General features: G+C 52.6%; 7 protein-coding genes across 7 annotated transcripts; 4 read left to right on the top strand and 3 right to left on the bottom strand.

Annotated features, from left to right (window-relative positions):
• Positions 1 to 191: 191 nt before the first annotated feature.
• Positions 192 to 1686, bottom strand: SMAC4_05448 (uncharacterized protein). Its single transcript, XM_003347101.2, has one exon. The coding sequence runs from the start codon at positions 1511 to 1513 to the stop codon at positions 566 to 568; it is 948 nt and encodes a 315-aa protein (XP_003347149.1). The 5' UTR covers positions 1514 to 1686; the 3' UTR covers positions 192 to 565.
• Positions 1687 to 3684: 1998 nt separating this feature from the next.
• SMAC4_05447 (uncharacterized protein) lies at positions 3685 to 5673 on the top strand. Its single transcript, XM_003347100.2, has one exon. The coding sequence runs from the start codon at positions 3892 to 3894 to the stop codon at positions 5380 to 5382; it is 1491 nt and encodes a 496-aa protein (XP_003347148.1). The 5' UTR covers positions 3685 to 3891; the 3' UTR covers positions 5383 to 5673.
• A 3532-nt stretch (positions 5674 to 9205) lies between these two features.
• Positions 9206 to 11249, top strand: SMAC4_05446 (uncharacterized protein). The gene is made up of 4 exons (XM_003347099.2): positions 9206 to 9290; positions 9391 to 9520; positions 9765 to 9903; positions 9965 to 11249. Exons 1-4 carry the CDS (start codon positions 9286 to 9288, stop codon positions 11071 to 11073), a joined length of 1383 nt encoding a protein of 460 aa, XP_003347147.1. The 5' UTR covers positions 9206 to 9285; the 3' UTR covers positions 11074 to 11249.
• Positions 11250 to 13116: 1867 nt separating this feature from the next.
• SMAC4_05445 (uncharacterized protein) lies at positions 13117 to 16647 on the bottom strand (the record flags this gene model as incomplete). Its single annotated transcript, XM_003347098.2, has 3 exons — positions 13117 to 15148; positions 15216 to 15490; positions 15555 to 16647. 3 exons carry the CDS (start codon positions 16645 to 16647, stop codon positions 13442 to 13444), a joined length of 3075 nt encoding a protein of 1024 aa, XP_003347146.1. The 3' UTR covers positions 13117 to 13441.
• A 531-nt stretch (positions 16648 to 17178) lies between these two features.
• SMAC4_05444 (uncharacterized protein) lies at positions 17179 to 18328 on the top strand (the record flags this gene model as incomplete). Its single annotated transcript, XM_003347097.1, has 3 exons — positions 17179 to 17208; positions 17282 to 17615; positions 17688 to 18328. 3 exons carry the CDS (start codon positions 17179 to 17181, stop codon positions 18326 to 18328), a joined length of 1005 nt encoding a protein of 334 aa, XP_003347145.1.
• A 428-nt stretch (positions 18329 to 18756) lies between these two features.
• On the bottom strand, positions 18757 to 19297 carry SMAC4_05443 (uncharacterized protein; the record flags this gene model as incomplete). Its single annotated transcript, XM_003347096.2, has 3 exons — positions 19192 to 19297; positions 18912 to 19118; positions 18757 to 18837 (listed from the first exon to the last, which is right to left on the bottom strand). Exons 1-3 carry the CDS (start codon positions 19192 to 19194, stop codon positions 18757 to 18759), a joined length of 291 nt encoding a protein of 96 aa, XP_003347144.1. The 5' UTR covers positions 19195 to 19297.
• A 793-nt stretch (positions 19298 to 20090) lies between these two features.
• SMAC4_05442 (uncharacterized protein) lies at positions 20091 to 22578 on the top strand (the record flags this gene model as incomplete). Its single annotated transcript, XM_003347095.2, has 2 exons — positions 20091 to 21242; positions 21308 to 22578. The coding sequence occupies 2 exons, from the start codon at positions 20091 to 20093 to the stop codon at positions 21932 to 21934; spliced, it is 1779 nt and encodes a 592-aa protein (XP_003347143.1). The 3' UTR covers positions 21935 to 22578.

Raw genomic sequence — 22578 nt, forward strand, 5'->3', positions numbered from 1 at the left:
CGCCGTGGTGATCCGACTGGCTTCTCAACTTGAACCTCAAGGGCGAATCAGAGAACGCAGTGGCGCTCCTGAGCACCTGACCAACACAACATCAATTGGCCGTTTACGTATTCGAAGCATCAAACATCACCCATGAACAAATACGCATATTCACTGATCAACTTCACAGACAAGGGCAAAATTGTATTCATACCCAACGATGCTGTTTGTATTTGTCTTTCAAATCCCAAGACCCAGATCGTATCTAAACGCAACTCAATGCGAGGGACTCCCATCTCAGGAGTCGCTGATATATATATGTGTGTTCCCCCCAACCCAAAACGCCTGCCCGAATGCCCGCCCATTTTCAAAACGCCACGATGCTAACAGATATACTTGAATGATTCCCCTCCACAACAATGGTGCTGATCATCCTCTCAACACATCCAGCAAAAAAAACCAATGCGTCCTGAATAGAAAGATGCCAACCGTGGCCGGCCCAAGTGTCTCTCCCATGCCAGCTGACCATGGGTTTGAAGCTTGTCTTCAGCCACTCCTCTTTCTTTCTTTTTACCTTCCGTCTTTCTCAAGCCTGAACCGCCTCAGCTGGAGCAGCAGCAGGAGCAGCCTGCGCCTGCTTCCTCGCGTTTTCCGCCAAAAACTGGGCATACCTGCTCTGCTTATTATGAATTCCGCACTCGGTCTTATTCTTGCCCTTCCAGCGTCCCGCACGCTCGTCCTCGCCCACCGCGACGGGGCTAGTCGAGTGCCAGTCACCGATAGACTTGTACCCCTTATCAAGCAGCTCGTTGTAAGGAACCTGGTGCTCGTCGATGTAGGCCTTGACCTGCTGGAAGCTCCAGTTCACAAGCGGGTTGATCTTGACGATGCCGCGCTCCTCGTCCAGCTCGATGACGGGGATGGAACCGCGCGCGCCGCCCTGGGAGCGACGGCGGCCGGTGAAGACGGCGGCCACCTTCAGTTCCTGGTAGGCGCGGTTCTGCGGCTCGACCTTGGCGACCCAGTCGTACATATCCTCGGAGGTCTCGTACAGCTTCTCGCCGTAAAGGACCTCGAACTCGGCGACGGTATTGACGTCAGCCGGCTTGAACACGTGCAGCCGGATGTTGGGGTAGCGCTCCTGCACGCGGTCGACGAGTGCGTACGTCTCCTTGAAGTGGTAGAGCGTGTCGAGGAAGATGAGGTCGACCGGGGCCGCGTCCGCCGGAGAGTCCTTGGCGAGCTTGGAGAGCATGTCGAGCGTGACGAGACCGGTCAGGCCGAAGGCGGTGGTCTGGAAGAGGTTGGGGAAGAGGGTCTTGCAGAAGCGCAGGATGTCGAGCGCCTCCATGTTCTCGAGTTGCTTGTTCAGGTGGTCAAGGTGAGGCTTGGTGAGAGAAATCAAGGGAAGGTTGGCGGTGGATGAGTTTCCGGAAGCGAAGCCGGAGTCGACCGAGGCATTGTCGTCGAACTTGCCGTCAAGCTTGGGGGACGAGGCCCTGGTGGAAGTCTGGGACTGTTGCTCGGCAGCCATTTTGAAGATGGACGGTTGGTTGGATGGATGGATGAGGCTTGGTGCTGAGTCTGTTGGTGTGAGCGAGTGGTGATGATGTATATGTGACGACCACTTTTGGACAACGACCGGCTACAACCTTGATGGGTGATGGACGATGGAGCTAAGAATCACTGGATATGGAAACAAGACCAGGTAAACTACGCTTCAAAGAACGGGGGCAGAGTGGCTTATAAGAGAATCCGGAGATAATATGGGCTAGGCGGGTTTAGCGTGGGACTGGGGCTGGGATTTGAGGCATCTTTATGATCCGAGAAGTCTGGGGTTCTCCGCGGTTCCGATTTCAACTCTTGCGAGTCCGGGGCACAGAGTGAAGCAGGACGAAACGAGGAATCATTAGTAATTCCGCAAGTCAAGGCATCTGTTGGACTTCAAACGCCGGGCGCTGAGCACACCATCCACACCTACGACTGCAGAGAACGGGTTAGCATTGGCCGTACACCTTTTCTAAGGCACATTGACTGGACCCATGACGGCCGAAGAACGGTGTCAGACCGGGGCCGAAGACGCAATTGCAGCGTCGTTCTCAGCATGTCGGTTTCTTTGGGATGGTGGTGTTGAAAAGGAGGCTGATCACGACATCTGGACGACTTGTCATTGGTCAATGGGGCCTGTTTATTGTGGGGGTCTATATGCCGTAGCGTCTTCTCACATCGGACGGTTTGAAAGGACGTCCGCCCGCCCGCTACGAGCGAGTTGACTTGCGACCCCAGGGGTGTCAACTTCTTTGTGGCGAGCACAGTCAGAGGCTCCAACCACTTGCAGGAGGAAGACTTTCTTTTGGTCGCTCAAAAGTCAAAACCCCCTCGCTCCGTGTCTCGCTCCGGTGCCCCTGGCATCCCCAAGGCACGCTGTCGTCACTCGTCAGAGACCCCGAGTCTCGATCATTAACGTCATCCAGTACCTACCAAAATTGCACTCTCCTTTGCCGTGGCTTGTGATCGTGTTCCCATGCTTAGAAAATATGGCAAAGTTCTAGCGCGATCTATCAGCCGCTGCCATATCATGCAGTGCACACTAGAGCATGCGGTTTTGGTGTTGAGTTTTGATGAGAGTCCTGATTAAGCTGCTTCTGCTTACAAGTAGAACCAGGTGCCATCCAATCACAGCCCTCGGACATTTGCAGCCGTCTTTCAGCGTCGAGCAACCAAAAGTCGCGAGTGATGTCACTTTTGTCTTTTGCTTGGCCCCACAAGGCGCGACAAATCCACATCGGAATGGAACGTTCTTGCGATTACTTTTGCTTCCACCGCACCGGTATCGCGCTTCTTGGACCCTTTCTGCATCATGAATTTGAGGGCATCAAGATAGCTGAGTCTGGTAAAGAATATTTTTTTCAAGTCAGGCTACCATCTCTTCTTCTTCTTCTGTCATCTGTCTTGGGTTTTGTGCCACCCCTATAGTACCACACCAACAGCAGGAAACAATGTACCTAATTCCGGAAAGGCTTCCATGATGACAGACGCATTGCAACTGTCTCCGTGCTGCGAGTACCGTATCAGGATTCAGTCACTCACATGTCGACTTTTGAGAGTCAAGTTTCGTTACCGACAGCCGGGCGATATCCGCTCCAATAACACCAACATCGCTCTTTCCACTGCTGGTGTGAACATTGTGAGCAAGCACTTTCTCGACGGTGTCCGGAGATGCTGAAATTCATTTTGCTATCCACCGATCTCCAAAAGCCCATCTTCCAACTCCCAAAGATAAATCCCAAAATGGTGATAGACATGGACATGCCGAAAGCCGATTGTTCCCAAATGGGCGCAAATAGGTGGCCTGTCATGCGATTCTGAAACCCTGTGCCAACTTTGCCTTGGGCACCTCCTCGTCGCCAACGGCGCTCTCCTGTTGATCCCTTCCATCCAGGCGCAAATCATACGCCACCAGAACGGAGGAAGGCATGGCGTGCCGTGTCTCGTGCCCCGATCCCGGTAAAGCCGCTCCATTGTCAAGGTCCCGGGCGGGGCAGCACGGGTGCCAAACCAGGCTTTTGGTGGGGTCGTGCATGCCGCTTCCACTTCGGTTGGAGTCCCCCAGTGTGCCCGTCCTTGACGCCGGAGAGCGAAACACGACTCCCTATTGACTGATCGCTGATAGTATCCAGTCACACTTTCACCCTATCGTCCGGTTGCGTCAACACAGGCCAGCCCTCGCGTTCTCTCTATCTCTTTTCTCGACAACCCTAAGCCGTCCATATTACAACACGTTCCCCTTGGGTGTCACTATTCACAGCCACGATTAGGCAGTTAACCGCTTGTCGCGTTCTACTAGGGACCTCGAACACACCTGCGCAAGTGTTGGTCACAGCATCGAGTCGCATAATCCAGATCGCAACCATGTCCGACAAGAGCAACACCGCCCGGGTTCAACGGCCGTCGCTGTCCTCTAACATGAGGAGCAGCTCGTACCTCCAGGAGCACCAGCAGTACCGTGCTCCCAACAAGCCTGAGGGGCACTATGGCATCGACACGGTTGTCGAGGACATGAACGCGACATCGATCGCGGCCTCGCCATCACCCATCCACCCTCCCAAGGGCGTCGCCCGCTTCAAGGGCATTCCTTCTCCTGAACACCCGCCGACCATCGTGGAGAGTGGGCTGAGCCACGAACTCTCCCACCCCAACTGTACCCCAGCTCCCGGCACCAGAAGCGAGAAGCTCGTCGCAACTCTCTACTACAAGTCCACGGCGCCGCGCATCTCCAATGCCATTCCTTCGCCCCAGCAGGCGTCTTCTCCGGTTGGGAGCCAGTCTCCCAAGGGCCGCGCCTCCGACTCTGAGATCCCAGCCAACATGGCCCCAAGCAGCAGCCTCGACACCTTCCCCCTCGAGCCGCCTACCGCCGAACCAGAGCCTCTCGACCACCTCTACGGATCCTACATCTCGCCCATGTGCATCACCTCTTTTCTTCACCTTATGTCTAGCTTCCCGCTGCCTCCCGGCTCTTCCGACCTGAACTCAGCCCACCGCTGCTTGAAGCTCGATCAGACCCCCGACCACCACCCACTCGTGGTCGAGTTGACCCTCTCTCCCGGCCCTTCGCTTGACTATCTCCCTCTTGCGGACTTGCGCAAGCACGAGCTTATCTACCGGTTCGAGCGCGAATGGAACGTCGATGTCGCCCTGCGCACCGACACTCTCTTCCGCAGGTATCCTCGCTTGGTGGTCTTCGACATGGACAGCACTCTTATCACACAGGAGGTTATCGACCTCCTCGCTGCTACCATCAAGGACCCGCCCGACCTCGCCGCCCGCGTCGCTGACATCACCCACCGCGCCATGATGGGCGAGCTCGAGTTCGATTCCGCCTTCCGCGAGCGCGTGAAGCTGCTCACCGGCCTCCCTGGCACACTCTTCAACGAGCTCCGTCCCGTTCTGGACGTTACCAACGGCGTGCGCCCCCTGCTGCGCGCCCTCAAGCGTCTGGGTGTCAAGACTGCTGTCCTCTCGGGTGGTTTCCTGCCCCTGACGAGCTGGTTGGCCGGCGAGCTCGGTATTGACTATGCGCACGCGAACGAGGTGATCATTGACGAGACAACTGGTCGTCTGACTGGCGAGGTCAAGGGTCGCATTGTCGGTGCTGAGCGCAAGCGTGAGCTGTTGATCGAGATTGCGGGCAAGGAGGGCATCCCGCTGGATCAGGTGGTAGCGGTTGGAGACGGCGCGAACGATCTGCTCATGATGGAAGCGGCTGGTCTGGGTGTTGCGTGGAACGCGAAGCCGAGGGTGCAGATGGAGGCGAGCGCGAGACTGAACGGTGATAGCTTGCTCGATCTGCTTTACCTATTTGGGTTTAACGACGAGGAGATCTCGCAGCTCATCCAGTAAAGGAGGTGGAGCGAGGATCGGAGGGAGTCAGATGGGGAGTAATATCATACAAGTGGGATGAACTTGCAGTCCTAGGAAGGGTTCATTAGTCTATCATTACTGCCTGGTAGACAGATTACGGTAAGGGAGTGAGTCCGGGATGGGTATGGGTTCTTGGTATACGATGAGATACCTTCAAGTACAGGGTTAAGAAAAGAAAGATAAATGGTTGGACACACGGAACGGGATGATGATGATGATGATTATCACTTAAGCCAGGCGATAGAGGATGAAATATGAAAGTATTAAATGACAATGTTTCTCCCAGTGTTTGGTCGGCCAGACTTCTTGATATCAGGGCCGGTCCCCCCAAGCAAGTTCCCAGGACAGGTCGATCAAATATCGATCGATCGGATCACGACCCGGGAAACGCACCCCAAGTGGGTATGACGTATGGTTACCGCAGGTGCAGGCAAGCTGCAATGGACGCATTTTCTGGAGTGTCGGTTGTCTCAAGACCTTTTTCAACAGCTTTCAATTTCAACCGCTTTTTGTTCTCGCCGAGATGATTATGCTGTCCTACCACGGCTTATACGAGTTGACGGCTGATGATTAACAAGACCAAATATGATGTTTCAAAGAGTTTCGAAATCTGCTAACCATGAACTATAAGTCGTGCAAGATTTCGATGACACAAACCGCAAGCAAAATTATCAGCAAAGAGAACTGTTCACCACGACGGTACTGGTTGACGTAGAACACTCGTTTTCATGTGCGAGAGCTTTCCAGGACAAGTTGAAATTATATCCTTCACGTTAGCGAGATACCCAAGCATGCTGTTTTCTCTGTCGATATGTAAGAAGGCCGTCGGAAAGCTTGATGATGAGCTTCCAGTGCTAAAGCCAAGATGTACATATCAGATATCCCTTGGCTGTCACTTTTTTGTTTACATCATGAAACTCGTTGTGCGAATACCTAGAAGTCTTACCACTTGTGTGGCTTTCAAAGATTTGAAAGAACAGAGAACGCTATACGTTTACGTGAAATAACTCGATGAGATCAGATATCGCACAGCATGTTTAGTCACGATGCTGTTTGCTATCCTGTTTCGTCCTAGATACTTCGTCATTGTCCGAGTCCTCGACTCGAGCATTCACGGGCTTCAGTCCTAACGGGCGAGCCCAAAGTTTGTGGACGACACGATTGCTTGGTGTGCCTGGGACGATCGAGAACCATCTGGAACAGATTCACAGATCTCACAGTTCATCCCAAGATTCCAAGATGAAACTGCCGGTGGTTTGGCAAATTTGCCACCGAGATTCTGGGCCAAAGCTCCTCATCTGAAGCTATCCCCAAACGAAGACGGGAAGGCGACAGGGCAACAAGGCAAGAGCGAGGAGCTTCCGCAAATGAGTACTAATTAGGAAGTATTTTGCTTTATTTTCACATTGGCTTCATGAACCTCTTGCTGTGAGGACAAGACGCCGGAGTGTGTCATTTTCGGGTTGTCTATTATCATTCTAAGGCCCCATAGCCGACCGCACGTCGCCCCGTCTGACGCCAATCACGGCGTCTCATCAACTATGGTGATGTTTTCATCGTGAAACTCAACGGGCATCCATCATCCATCTGTGGTTGCCGTGCCACCAGCGGCCAAAAAGTCAAACGGGGTCCGGGGCCAGGCGGCAAACCATTGCGGGGTTCTCGCCGCGTGACCCACCCAAACTCATCCAATAAGAAGAGAGGGAAAAAGAGGCGGAGGGAGGAGGACGAAACCGTTGCAGCTGTTCAACGGGCTCTGCCGGTCGTCAGTGGCGGGCAGGGCGGGGATAAAAGAGAAAACGGGAGAGGTTCACCAATCCGGTGGAGGCGGAGGAGGAGGACCTTGACGGACAAAGGATTTCCGACTCGGGACAAGACTCGGAGCCCAGCGAGCCCAGATTGCGATTTTGGCGTGAGAAAAAAAAAAAGCTTGATGCTGTTCCACTTCGACTTTTTGCCAAACCCCACTTGATAACGTTATCACAACTCCGCAGACGGGAGCAGAATGAGCCGGGCGACGAGGGTCCCGTCGAGGAGTGTTCATGTCTTAAGCTGTGAAATTGTATCATTTTATGCCAAGGCCACCCCCTACTTCCGGTACTTACTCCGCATGTGTTGTAAGGTCAAAAGTGCTGCAAACTTGGCAAAGTCTCGGTAGCTTTGAGGCCAAGAAGTAGAAGTGGATAAAAAACAGGCCAGCCGACTGGCCGGAAACAGTCTTGGCAAAAAATGATACAATTTCACAGCTAAAGGGATGGGCGTGATGGGCTTCTCTCATAGTCCTAACCCTGTAGAAATCAAAGAGCGCGATTCTCGAGAAAATGTGAGGTTTCATTCGCGGTTGCATCAGCGTTCTCGTTGGTCTCGGGCAGCGTCTCACACGAGACCTGGGTGAAATGGGAATTCTACGCCGCCATTGGCCTGGCTAGCTCAATGTCAAACAATCCAGACATGCCAGGTTGAGTGGCATTGCATCTGACTTGTACCAACGCAGCCGACAGCAGGGCATGGACAGCATGCGGCACCAAAAACGCTATCTGCTCCCGGGGAAAGGCAGGCGCCCAGGCCTCAGAAGTGAGAACCAACGCATGCAGACATGGCGAGGGAGAGCACCTCCCGGGGCATGTGGTGGAGCGGACTGTGAAATCCGAAGTGTGAGAGAAGCATGATCCCAAGAGCCCGAAAGAGGAGTCGCAAAAGGCATAGGCGGACAGAGCGATATTCATGGCCACGCCTTCACGATAATCTCGACATCCTACACGTTCGCGCGGTCAACAAGGTTTCGAAAAGCAACACTGCCCCTGTGCGGCAACATTGCGGGGTGATCCTTCACCAGCGAATTAAAAAAAATTTGAGTCACGCCGGCCGCCAGAGAAACTCATCAGATCCATTGTCGCATCGCCTGTGGTTGGGCTGGAAGCCAGACGCGCCAGGAAAAAGCCCAAACTGCATGAGCCCTTCACGGCTAGCAAGCAGGCCGATCTCATGGAGTTGTGTACCTTCATATCACTGACAATGTACCATATCCACAAATTGAACTACAGCGTCGTAGCTTGTGAAGCTTGTGGGTAGCGTAGAGAAGAAAAAAATTCAACAACAGTCGCTTGTCAGTTATTCCGGCAGCTCAATGCGCACAGCGAGGGATGCCATGGAGGGGTGAGGTGAATGCCAGGGATCAGCATCGAGATACATATTGGGGCAAACAGGCGCTTTACAACTCGTGCAATTCTCAACCGAAAGAGGGGCAGCGAGATAGAGGGGCAAAGCAGGCAGGCAGCCAGTCGGAAGAGGGAAAGCTCACAATAGGATGACCGATTGCAGCCTTCACTCCCACCAACTGTTGATACCATCAGACTGTAGTGGCTGATTTTGCAAACTGAACTCATTCATCGTTTTGTGTGCATTTTCTGATCTGAGACGAAATTTCGGTGATGGCGACGATGGAGGCAACCAATCAGTCTGAAAAGTGAAATCAGACCTTCAGAATATCCACTTTTTGGCTAGGCAACAAGGGTGGTGAATGCGATTGAATAGCGCTGAGGGGCTGTGAATGGTACTCGGCGAACAATAATTCGGTACGTGAAGGGGGAGCTTGGGACGGCAAGGTGCGGCATGAGCAAGGGTGGAGGCCAAAATTTTGACGATTTTGAGGGCTAGTCCCACTTTTTTATTCCATTTTTTTTTTTGTGCTCCTGCAGGCTGACCTGACCCCACCAAGGCCACTTTTGCCCTCCCCACTCGACTTAAAATCTCAACCCTCCTCCAAACTATTTCAAGCTTTCTTTCTCTTCCTCTCTTCGTCGGCATACCTGATTCAAGCAATCTCCTGCCACTTTCACATTTTCTAGCGACAAGTCGTCAGAAAGCACATCAACCGTCAAAATGGGGTATGTTCATCAATCGTCGCATTGTCGCATCGTCGTCGTAATCAATCAGACTGCGCGCGCGCGACTCGTTCTCTGCATCATTTGCTAACGACAGCAACAGTAAGGAAGACAAGGCTCACATCAACGTCGTCGTTATCGGCCACGTCGATTCCGGCAAGTCCACCACTACCGGTCACTTGATCTACAAGTGCGGTGGTATCGACAAGCGTACCATCGAGAAGTTCGAGAAGGTTAGTCGCCATCTGCTCAGCTCTTCATCAGCATCACCATTCATCACCCGCGCTCTGCCATTTCGCTACCTTTTGGGTTTCTGCCCGTTGGGCTGGCTTGATGGCAGCCCCTCGTCTTGTGGCGGGGGTGGAGCACGCAGATTTTTGCGTGGTCGCGCACAGACCCACTTACCCCGCGTTCACAACATCAAAAAGCAACACCAGTTGCTTCACACAAAGACATGATACTGACTATCAACAACAGGAAGCCGCTGAGCTCGGCAAGGGTTCCTTCAAGTATGCCTGGGTTCTTGACAAGCTCAAGGCCGAGCGTGAGCGTGGTATCACCATCGATATCGCCCTCTGGAAGTTCGAGACTCCCAAGTACTACGTCACCGTCATCGGTATGTCGTATAACAACCCAACACATTCTGTCCCGACTCATGCTAACTATTGCCTCAAAAGATGCCCCCGGCCATCGTGATTTCATCAAGAACATGATCACTGGTACCTCCCAGGCTGATTGCGCTATTCTCATCATTGCCGCTGGTACTGGTGAGTTCGAGGCTGGTATCTCCAAGGATGGCCAGACTCGTGAGCACGCTCTTCTCGCCTACACCCTCGGTGTCAAGCAGCTCATCGTTGCCATCAACAAGATGGACACCACCCAGTGGTCCCAGGCTCGTTTCGAGGAGATCATCAAGGAGACCAAGAACTTCATCAAGAAGGTCGGCTACAACCCCGCCACCGTCGCTTTCGTCCCCATCTCCGGCTTCAACGGCGACAACATGCTTGAGGCCTCCACCAACTGCCCCTGGTACAAGGGTTGGGAGAAGGAGACCAAGGCCGGCAAGTCCACTGGCAAGACCCTCCTCGAGGCCATCGACGCCATTGAGCAGCCCAAGCGCCCGACCGACAAGCCCCTCCGTCTTCCCCTCCAGGATGTCTACAAGATCGGCGGTATCGGCACAGTGCCCGTCGGCCGTATCGAGACTGGTGTCCTCAAGCCCGGTATGGTCGTTACCTTCGCTCCTTCCAACGTCACCACTGAAGTCAAGTCCGTCGAGATGCACCACGAGCAGCTTGCTCAGGGTGTTCCCGGTGACAACGTCGGCTTCAACGTGAAGAACGTTTCCGTCAAGGATATCCGTCGTGGTAACGTTGCCGGTGACTCCAAGAACGACCCCCCTGTCGGCGCTGCCTCTTTCACCGCCCAGGTCATCGTCCTTAACCACCCCGGTCAGGTCGGTGCCGGCTACGCTCCCGTCCTCGATTGCCACACTGCCCACATTGCCTGCAAGTTCGCCGAGCTCCTCGAGAAGATCGATCGCCGTACTGGTAAGGCTGTTGAGACTTCTCCCAAGTTCATCAAGTCTGGTGATGCTGCCATCGTCAAGATGATTCCCTCCAAGCCCATGTGCGTCGAGGCTTTCACCGACTACCCTCCCCTCGGTCGTTTCGCCGTCCGTGACATGCGTCAGACCGTCGCTGTCGGTGTCATCAAGGCCGTCGACAAGACCCAGGCTGTCGCTGGCAAGGTCACCAAGTCTGCTGCCAAGGCTGCCAAGAAGTAAATTTCTTCTTCCTAGCAAGCAAAAAATTTACGAATCTCCTTGCGTTGCATGAACACTCGGTTGTTTTGGGCACAGTTATGAGAGGGTTGGTCTGGGATTTATGACGGATGCAAAACCTCCTGTGTGCTGAGGACAAGATAGAGGCTAGATAATGACTACAAAATGATGATTCCCCCCACAAGCCACTCAAATGGTTCCTTCGGTTTCAAATGTGATACGATATTGTGATTTATGTGCTTCCTCTTGTGTTCTCTGTCTCTGTAGAACGCTCGCCCTCCCCCTTGCGATGTCTTTGGCTCATGTATGTAGCCTTCAGCAGCTTTGGGGTTATTCGCCAGTCCCAACCACAAAATACCTTGCTGCACATTTTGCCTCGTCGCGCTCACTTCGGTGTCTTCATATCGATCCATCCTCAGATCTCGATGCCTTTCACCACGCCTGGCTTTCGATGTGCCTTTGGAGGGGATACTGGTAAGTATTCGTTATGTATAAATACCCTGCTGAGTGCTCTGCTTGTCTCTTATCGTGCCTATCTCCCGTGTCCATCTTTACTTACCTCTACCACCACTCGACTCTGAACTTCATCACGTATGTATGGATATTGTCTACCAACTCGGTGGGACTTGTCCTTCGTACCTCCCTTGCACTTGTACCTTCACGGGCAGCTTATATCATACTGCAATTCGCTCTTCGACTACCTTCCCGCTTGATGTATGTTTGTAGATATCTGCGTCGGATGTTCTCTCTCTCTCTCTCTCTTTTCTCATCTTGTATTGCTGTACATGTTTTCCAACGTGGTGGTGTCTTGCTTGTCGTACAAGTAAGACAGTGCTATCCTCCCGAGTCTCCAGGTGTTGGTTAGATCTTGAACTCTTTGTTGGATGATACTTGTGTTTGTGTTTGTGCGTTGAGCCTTCCTTCCTTATTCATGTTTCGAAAGTCTTTCAGTTGTTTAAGTATATAGCGGTAGAGTGTGTGTGTGTTTAGTTGAGTTGGGAGCAAGAGGAGGATATGTCGATGTGTAGGTAGCAGGTGGGCTGGTAGCACATGGATAATGGTAGGCGTTATCAAATGGTAGGAAATGGTACGCAAGGAGGTAACAGAGCATATCATATCATGTGTGGCATTTCTCTCATTTGGTTCTTGTTTTTTCCTTCAAGGCCCAGAAGAAGTGTTTACCGATTGGCGGTTGATTATGTACAATGTACAAGTCCCTATAGTTAGAAAACTAGAGAGCTTGTTGCGTTGCTTTTTTACGTACGGTACAGGTGTGGCGTCGGTGGAAAAAAGAGGTGGGGAATGTGTGTTTTCTTTTGGAGGAAAGAAGTTTTACCATGGATGGATGGATAATGAATGAATGAATGAATGACCGTCATGTTTTTGAAGATGTGGGTGCGAGTGTTGACTTTCTTTCTCTCCTTTCTCCCTTTTCTCCCTTCTCCCTCTCTTGTCACAACGACGAAGCGATAGATAGGTTGATCGGAGGTAGGTAACTCGGATGTAGGTAGACTGGAAAGACACACACGAATGAGGATTGCACTAGAAGGCTTGGATCCGATCATGTATGGATTTTTTCGGGGACTTGTAAAATTTAGTAAGGATAACAGACTGAGTTCTATCTTCTTTTTGGTCAGTCATCTGTGTTTCACTGGCCTGGGTGATGACGAAAATAAGCTTCCAGATGACTGGTAGTTATTGTCTTGTAGTGGTTGAATGAGGTACCTCTAGACAAGGAGGCCGTGAAAAATGTCTTTTCGTGTAAGAAATGGGAACATCACGACTTGTAATCGAAGTCTAACTTGTACGTACAGGCTTGGGATTGTACACAAACTGGCGTTCATGGGGATGTGAGGTTTGTTTGTCTGTTCAGAAAACAGAGTCTTTCAGTTGTGAAATTCCCCATGTTTGCTTGATCAACAATGGACATTAACATGACCTGATGACTAATGTGTATGCGTTGTCCCCGAGCAAACTACGGAAACGTTGCTACAACGTGCTTCGCAAACTCCATTCGAACGGCAGAGGGAGGATGATAAATCGACGTAAGTAATTGTTGTTATGTGCATGGTATATCTATAGTATGGACGCCATCCTAACTAACCCAGAAAATCTTCCTCCAACCGTCTGACCCTCATCTAGTTTTGACTTTATCTTACACACATTTCAACACAGCGATTGGATTAACTTTTACCAATCTTCAAGCAAAGCCATGCATGAACTAATTGAAAACCGCTCCGTTCCACTCCAATCCCAATGCCTTGTTAAAATGAATCCCTCTTGCCATTTGGTATTTTTCCAACCTGAAATTTATACATGTGTGTTTTTCGACACAACATAACCCACCTCTACACACACCCAATTCTAAAGGTTACCTCCCCTGCCAAGCAGGCGGCGCCCTGCCACTGACAATATCCTCAACAACATCCAAGAAGGCCTTGAGATGCTTGGGATCGTTGCCGTCCCATGGATCGGAATCATCGACAACCGACTCTTCTCCCTCCTTCCTCTTGAGAGGTGGGAGCTCGTCTAACCACTCGTCCTTCTTGATCTCCTCTTGGAACTCCCGCTTCCCCGGGGCATCAGGGTCGCGGTCCCCGATCTCCTTGTCGAGGTCAAGGTTATTGAGCTCATCCGCTGCTTCCTTGGCCGCCGCGGACGGCGGTTGACGGATAGGCGCGTCGTCCGACTCCTCGAGGGACCTGCGGAATTCTGCCTCAGCAGGCGTAATGCCGGACTTCCAGTTAATTCCCTTCTCTTCAGGGACGAAGGGCTTGAGGAAGCCTTCAGACATACGCCCGTGGAGGGGGGTAATGGTGGCATTTCCGCCAGGAAGGGCAGTGGGATCAAGTCTGGCAGGCTCGCCACTGGGAGGAGGAAGTGGAGCCTCTTGCCTCAGCTCCATAAGATAGCTAGGACCAGAGGCTCGAGTCACCTCGGCACGCACTGCGTCAACAGAGAGCTCGGCGTATTTGCCGCCGCGCTGACCAGCCTCGATGGATCGGTACGTGGCGGTAAAACCCTTGTAATCAGCCGCCACGCGCCTGTGAATCTCCATGCCCGCGAAGAGATACTTGATGGGAACAATGTCTTCCTCAATCTTCTTGACAGATGGCCCAGACAAGAGGCGCTTAGGCAGTGGCAGTGCCTCGATCGAAGAAGGAGTCTTGAGCTTTCCATCCCAAGGACGCAGGTCGGACTTGTTTACGAAGTCGACTATTGGTCCGCACTCGCCAATGCTCTTAAGGTCCATGGTAAACTGGCGGCGCTGCTTAAGTCGGACATCAATGGGCGAATTGGGACAGATAATGTCGCCCGTGAAGGACTCAGTGATGGCACGAAGGGAAGTGAAGCCCTTAACCTCGCGGTTGTCAGCTTCAAGAACCAGCTCCAGATCGGGAGCAGAGGTGGCCTTGACTAAGTGGGGCTGCTCACGGGCGGGCACGAAGCGCATGACGATGTCAGAGTGGTAAAGCCCCTGAGTCTTGAGGTTGTTGGCGAACTTTAGCTCAGAAATCGGCGGAAGCACGGGCATGAAGGTTCGGTCGAGAGAAGTATCGAGACGGCTTGGGAAGCCAGAGGTGGAAGCCGACCCGACAATTCGGCTACGCTGGGCTTGTGCCGAGTCCGGCGATTTAGCCGGAGCATGGAGAACATGGCCGAAAACCGCACGGGTGTCAGTCTCCGGTACTTCCGACCACCCCTCCGCGCTCTGGTCCCTGTGCAACTCGGGGAACGCAGCTGTGATCAGTCTGTGGCGAGGTGCTTCCTTAGCCAGGTTGAGTGGATGAGGAAGAACATTGGCAGGTATCTTAACGCCTGTAGACGACGACCCTGCCTTGGCCACCGGCGCAATCCATCTCGCCCACAGCTTGATGCGCTCTTGCCAGGGGAGCTTCGGCTGACAGTTGGGCTCGATCAGGTAGCGGCCGCTTTCTCTTGCCTGGGGAGGAAGCACCAAGGTAGTATGTTCGGTACGCGGCTTCTGGCCAAAGGCAACAAGAAGGAACCGCATGACGATATCGGCCATGTTCTCTAGAGTTTCGTCTTTTCGCATGTCAACCCAGGTAACATTAATCTATGAAAAGTTGCAATTGGTAAGCATTCGGTCGGAGACAAGGAAGATGGGTACATTGGTAACTTACCTTGTCACCTGCTGGGTCGAGGCGAACAACAGAGTGAGTAACATCACCCACTGACTTGAGAACAGCTGGGTTCTTGGCTTGTTTGCCAACAAGGTTAAGGTCGAGGCTGATGGTCTTTGCATGCTCAATAACTCTATTGACTTCGGAAAGAACAAGTTCACTCATGGCCTTTGGTGCGTTGATACAGATGGCGTTGCTCGCAGGAATGAGTTCGATCCTCTGACCAGCAATTAGAGTATTTCGGGAAATGTCGGCAAGCCATCTCTTCGATCCAACTATAATGCAAAAAGAAGGGGTTAGTCACGATGTGGCAAGCATGTTGACCAGAGGTTTACGTACGCATCAAAAGTGAAAACTCGGTATCACGTAGGCTCACAACCAAGTGACCTTGGCCATCAATAATGTCATAAGAAGCCAGCCCCCAGCACTCGAGCATGATCCGCAGTGCAAGCTTCTGCTTCGGCTTTGTGTCTGAACGATAGTATCCGCGCAACGTAGGGTGTCTGTAGTCGAAGGGTGTCATGGCGCCTTCAACGGCGGGAATCCAAGGATAACGCCTGGCAATCCATGGGGGATCTGCTTCAAGCGGCTTGGACAGCACTCGTTGGGCTTCGGCGTGATGCATAAGATATTGTTCCAGTTGGCGACTGGTAAAGCTTGTGTAGAGAGTTTCCAACAGCTCGGCGAAGTGCCTTCCGGTAAGAACGGACTCATCAGGGCGTAGTTCCTGTATGTTCTCGAGAACCTCTTCCGCGATGGGATCCAGACTCTGCTTCTCCAAAGACTCCTCTAGGTCATCCACGGCGGTATGCACAGTAGCTGGCGTAACATGTGCTGTTTGGCGCTTGCTCAATTTCCCTCGACTGCGAAGGACAACCACTTGCGATGGCTTGCCCAGCATGCCGACATCGAGGTCTTCCTCCTTGACAGCCATCCTTTGACCCTTGTGCCTGACCCATGTCTCCTGTTTCCTTTCTCTTCTGTCCGCCGGCGAATATCTGATGATGTTGGGCCCTGTTGGTTTATCGCCATCCTCGATGTCATTTTCGGTGTTGAGGGCAGTGGCCTCTTCTTCGCGGGCCTTGTTGCTCTGGATCTCGTTGTCGACGGCGTCGAAACCCTGGATGATTCGTCTGGTTATATCCGCCGGGTCCGCCAGATCGGCCGTCCCTTTGAAGGGTTCTGGGTTGAATAAGTCTTGTTTTCGGTTCGATTCTTCGGGCACATCGGCGGCATCGGCTTCGTCAGATGAGTAGTATCGTCTGTTGGCAAAGAGTGTTGTCGCATGAGAGGGAATGACGGTGCCGGCGCGGGTTGCCGCTGGTGGTGTAAATGGTAGCGGCCGTCTGGTCGTTAAGGTAGTCGCGGCACCGGCGAGCTGCAAGCGGCATCGCAGGCAAACGAAGCTGCCGCCGACCTTTCGACTGAGCATCTGAAAAGAAATGGCACGAAAAGCCCGGGTATATCAAGAAGGAATACAACACCCTATAGTTTCCCAAACCACCGCACAAGAACTTAATGGCGATCGGGATGGGTGGAGGACTGTTGCCGGCGACCTCGAGCGCCGGGCGATTGATGAATTTTAGGTGGGGCCCGATTCAATAATCGCACCCTTCCCGGCAGGCAAGAACCCTGCATGTGCTGCATAGACGCGTCCCCGGCGCGACCTGCAATTGATTGCGGCATGGCAGCCACTGCACTGCAACTTCACTGAATGACACCAATTATTTGTAAGTCCTTACATTCAACAACTTGAACAGGACGGGACCCCGCGATTTCATTTGCCTCCTTTTCCCTTTATACTACGGAATAGTATTCAACTACTGCAAGGAACACACAAACTGGCCGTCATTTGAAACTCGCATCAAGTTCTGTTTTTCAGTCAAACGTACAGCCGCTGCATCTTTTCAAGACACCCAGATCGCACTTATCGTAAAGCACTTTGTGGGGTTGACCAGAGATCATGCCGCCAACACAGCGCCAGCGCCGACAGGTATGGGCTATACGACAGAATATTCCTAACCACGGAATTGGTCCGGGGGTAGACTGACAAGCTCGACTTATAGGCGGTCGAGTCCGATGAGGATGAAGATGTCCACCAACGCCCTGACAGCCCCGGGGACGACGGAAACTCCGACGTCGACTACATGCACGGTGTCGAGCGAGACGAGACAAGCCAGCTTATTAAGAAGTTGGTGCGATATGCCCTCGCTTGCGAATACTCTAGAACACCGATCCGAAGAGACGGCATCAAGGAAAGGGTACTTGGCATCCACGGCCGCGAGTTCAAGAAGGTGTTTGCCGGGGCCCAGAAGCAGCTGCGAGCTGCACTTGGCATGGAGATGGTCGAGCTGCCCACTAGGGACAGGAACCTTTTGACAGTCGAGCAAAAGAGGAAAGGTGTGTTTACGCCCTGGTTACAAGCCGCCTCTCTGTGCATGCCGTTTTGCTAACCACTTTTGTGTTTCCCAGCCACGAAATCCCAGAGCCAGAAGGAGCCAACGTCAAACTCTTATATGCTCGTTTCCGTTTTGCCCGAACACCTCCGAGTCCCCGATATCATCACCCCATCCAAAGTCCAATCGGCAGATGGCGAAGCTGCATATATCGGTATCTACACAATGCTTATTGCCATCATCACATTCAGTGGTGGCGAGCTAAGTGATCCGCGCCTGCGACGGTTCCTCGCTCGTCTCAATGCGGCCGAGAATATGCCCAGCTCCAACCCCAACAACGCAAATGCGCCGAGCGAGAAGACCGAGCTAGTCCTCCAGCGTATGATTAAGCAGGGCTACCTTGTCAAGGTTGCGGACAACAAGAACGCCGGAGACGACGACGCAATTACCTGGCACGTAGGGCCCCGTGGCAAGATGGAGGTAGACAATGAAGCCATTGCCGCCGTGGTCCGGGAAATCTATGGCGGCGGCCGCCAGAATGAGGAACTGGAGAGGAAGCTCCAAGCCAGTATAAAAGTCAAGGAGAGGAAGCCACCAAGATCAGCAGCGGGAAATCGAGCTCCGGCCATAATCCAGGAGGACGAGGAAGAGGAGGATGAGGAAGAAGACGAGGAGCCGCAACCTGGCCCAAATACGAGACGAGGAAGACGGGGGTAGGCACTGTGATCTGGTATGTGCTCTTTGTGTTCTTGTCTGTTTAGATTGGCGCAAGGCGTTAGGGTATCTGTGTTCTAAAGTACATATGGGCTATGGACAAGGAGGGTAAAAAGGTAAAGGGCCTTACGAGCGACGAGAATGCTGTCTGAAAGAGTCAATGAACTCGTCATTGACACAAGGGTAATTCGCTTCTTCCTTTTCCACCGACTAATTTGATGTCTGTCGTCCCTATCCCCGTTCGTAATTCGTCGTAGCAACGCGAATAGCTCCCGATCGGGCCACTCGTGTCGACATCGCAGTATCGAGCGTAGTCATGTTTGAAAGCACTTGTTGTCGCTGTCCCGTCCGGTGCCTAGGGTGAATATCGGCCTATTGCTTATTCGCGTTGTCGAGTTCCTCGGTTGACTTTTCTATCCATGAATACGATTCTAGGAATCGGCCTTTCTGTCAACAAGCATAGGCTCTTCGCCTTCTCTTGGCGGAGGGGGTCCCATGGGCTGCAGCATTTTCTAACAAACAAATAAGAAACGTTAGCTTGGAGCTACATCATGATACCCTGTGTATACATGACACGGCGACGTACGCGGATAAGTCTTGCGCGGACCTTGGCCGCAGGCTCGTTCTCAGCCAGCGCCATGTACGATAGGAGAGGTGGATGTCCCACGATGCTCGAGTAAGTATCGCGGTGGATGTTGGTCTTCCACTCCCAACTCGTCGTGTCTGGGTGACCGGTGCCGATATACTTGGCCTGGAGCCGTTCGAGTTCTTGCTGGGTACGAAGTTTGTCCGCCTGTTGATCGTTGAGGTTTTGGGTCAGTATGCGCCGGAGAAAGGGCAGAAGGATAGACGACGGGTAGTCCTACCATTATGATATTAGAAGTTGAGCACGTTTATATTGACCGTGCTTTGATCCGAAAAGGCGAAGGTAGGTATGGGCAAAGGAGAATGATGTTGTTGTTGTTGTTGTTGTTGTTGTTGTTGTTGTTGTTGTTGTTGATGTCGAGACGATAAAGTACGGATGAATGTTGGAAAGCAGGGACGCTGTACGCCAGTGCCATACGCGTGGATGCGATTGATGACCTGAAGACCTATGCGCCCTGCAAGGCTTATTTGTTAGCGCAGTGCGGCAAATGCCAAGCCTCGAATCAGTGAACGGACCACCTTCTAGTGGAGCCGAGGGTGGAGTGGTGAAACGGGCTCGACGGGGGAGTTGCCCACTGGGGACTTGGGACTGCACTCCCCCGGGGCCGGGCCTTTCTTGAGCACTACGCGGTGCCAGGGAACATACGCAACTTGACATTGGGCACTCACAGATTCGAGGTTGAACTCAGCCTTCAGTCTTCAAAGAAGCTTCCACTTCAGGAATTACCTCGGAAGGAAAAGCCGTCCGCGTACATATCCTAAGGTAATTTCATCTCACAATATACTCCTCAACTTGTTGATCAATTAGTTACTTCCACTTCGAGATTCAACAAACTTCCTTCATATACTTCAACATCTCAAAACAGAACTAACTCACTCTTTTTATGCTCTCAACCAGACACAGTATACTTTGGTCCATCAACTCTTCTCTTTACAAGATACCCATTTTCTTTTTGGCTGTTCTTATAAAGCACCTTTCTACCGGAGTGAACCTCAGTTCAGTTTTACAACTACAGCTTTTGATACCACTCATCAAAGTCGCCATTGTCTTTGTCAACTGGCCCTGACACTGGCATTCCGTCTACGAATCACACGCGCCTTTGGCCTCGTCTGTCCCACCATGGCAGACGATTTATTATATTTGTCCAGTCTCACCGTGAGCAGAGACAAACAACTCGCCCAACAGCTTGACGATATCCGGTTGAAATGCATATCCCAACACGGCAGCTTCCAACGCCCCAACAACGCCAGTGGTGCTCAACCATCATTAGCAGCATTAACAACGACAAAACCATCACCACAACGGAAATACCTAGTCACATGCCCGGACTGCTACCGAAAGGCCTTGGACCTCGTCCGCGCACGCTACCACCAGTCACGCGCCGGCGCCGGCGCCGGCGGCGAATGGTGCGCAAGGCGGCGCTCCTTCTTGAGGGAGATCGACAACATGCTAGCTGGCGCGAAGGAGTATCAGGTTGACCCACGAACTATCGACGACCGCGTGCAGGCTGAGCGGGACAGCTGGTACCTCGAGGTTGTACAATCCTCACTTTTGCGGCTCTTACCAACCGTCATTGGGAAACTGGACGATGCTGTCCCCTCGGAGGATGCGGACCCGGCGGCAGTGGTAGCAAAGGATGCCATTGTTGAGAGGATAGAGGAATTACAGCAAGCGAAGCAGGGGGCGCGGTCACATCAGAACGTACTTCGCCTGGCTAAGGATATCGAGAAGCTACTAAAGGGCGCGAAGGAAGAGGATGGAGACACAGCTATGGGTGGGATGGATGACGGGTTCCCGCCCGAGTTTTCTGCGGCGGAAACCACCGATGAGGACCGAGTCGCGATTATGAGGAAGGCGTTTGCCAGTACTGTCGTGGGAGGGAGCGACGAGAAGAACTTGCAAGGCTCGCAGAAGAAATACTTCGACATGTTCCAAGACAAAGGGACACCATTGGGGCAGGCGATCGACAGGATACTAGACGACAGGAAGGAGGCAAAGGGGGCACAAGCCAAGATCGACAATGTCAAGAAACGACTGGAAGAACTCAAGAGAGCACGGGCGGCATACGAACTACAAAAGACGAAGAAGGCCAGCATATCGGAGCATAAGGTCCCGGAAGAGCTTTACAACGTGCCCGCATGTCAAAACTGCGGACAGCCGCCTAATACTCGAGATTTCTTGACCTGCCCTATATGCATGGTTCTGGCTCAAAAAGGTGTGAGGGAACGGCAAACCGTGTGGTGTTCGTCGGAATGCAACACCGAAGGCCTGGTAAGTTTCTTTTCCCCCTAAACTCTTTCCCTCCCTCAACTTACTGACTGACACCCCCCAACCAGCCCAGCCACATCGAAACCGACCACGAATGCGCCTCCAAAGACGACTGCGTCCAAGTGAACCCTCTCCGCCACAGCCACCAGCACTACGATCCAGACCAAGACATCAACATGGACGGGACCAGCACCGTCGCCTCCTCGCCCGTCGACTCGGACCCCAACGCCTCGTCCCCCGTCTGCTTCTGCCGCGAGTGTCTCACGACGCTCAAATGCGAATCCGTCTTCTGTTCCCTGCGATGCTACGACCTCAACTTCCAAGGCCATCGCGAAAACACCCATATGCCCGCGCGCCGACGTCTGAAGCAGTTTGTCACGGACCGCCAACATCTCGAGTATTTCCCCATGCCGCCGCTTTCTTCCTCCTCGGGTCCCAGCATGAGGGATAGAGACAGAGATAGGGGGGACCGAGGAGACTACCGCAACCGTGGCAGCAACAAAGACAACAACAACAACAATGACGACGAACGCAACAACGGCCCCAACAGTGGCGGTGGATTCAGCAGTGATAACCCCCCTCTTTTGCAAACTAGGACTAGGTACAAGGCACGCAATATCAAGGACCACGTCATCCCGTTCGACGAGGCCATCAGCAACTGGGAGGAAGCGAACCAGGTTAAGGCGCAAATCTAGGAGATTACAAAGCGCCCCTGGCAGCGATACAACTAGGAGGAGAGTCAACCTTTGCTGAACCAGGAGGAGAAAGAGCAGACGGAGGGGGAGATGATGTTGAAAGAGATTAAGATGAAGAAGAAGAAGGCCAACTCCTGAGTGAAGAAGAAGAAGGTGGATTCATGGGTGGGTACGACGAAGACGATACTACCATGAACGAAGAAAGCTACCACTACTTTCGAGGTCAAGGGAGAATCAGTGGGCGAGAATGGATGAATATACAGAGAGGACGAGAACAGATGAGATGGGGACAGAGAGGAAAAAGGGAACCGAGGGATGGGTGACAGAAAGTACAAATGACAGGGACGGGGACAGGGACTGGGACCTGTGCAAGTGTCTGATCTGATCTCTTGCATTGTCAGTAAGGAGGAGGATACACGGAAATGATTGGATGGGATCACATGAGCCCTTCCCTGCTTCCTGCTCTCTCGCGGTTATGTATATGTGTATAGCATCCCGGAGAACGAGAAGAGGGATGGTGTTAAAAACAAGCATTGGGCGGCAACCTGTGTTTATATATCAATCATTGCTATGGAATTCTTGACGGGGTGGAGAAAGTGGCATCGATATGTTCGTTTGAGTAGAGACTCATTGGGGGGGGGGGG

Source organism: Sordaria macrospora, chromosome 1 (assembly GCF_033870435.1).
Source record: "Sordaria macrospora chromosome 1, complete sequence".
Classification (NCBI taxonomy): domain Eukaryota; kingdom Fungi; phylum Ascomycota; class Sordariomycetes; order Sordariales; family Sordariaceae; genus Sordaria; species Sordaria macrospora.

Coding starts and splice junctions, on each gene's coding strand:
- SMAC4_05448 (XM_003347101.2), bottom strand. CDS start 1,513: ATGGCTGCCGAGCAACAGTCCCAGACTTCCACCAGGGCCTCGTCCCCC.
- SMAC4_05447 (XM_003347100.2), top strand. CDS start 3,892: ATGTCCGACAAGAGCAACACCGCCCGGGTTCAACGGCCGTCGCTGTCC.
- SMAC4_05446 (XM_003347099.2), top strand. Junction 9,521..9,764: donor CCATCGAGAAGTTCGAGAAG/GTTAGTCGCCAT, acceptor TATCAACAACAG/GAAGCCGCTGAGCTCGGCAA. Junction 9,904..9,964: donor GTACTACGTCACCGTCATCG/GTATGTCGTATA, acceptor TTGCCTCAAAAG/ATGCCCCCGGCCATCGTGAT.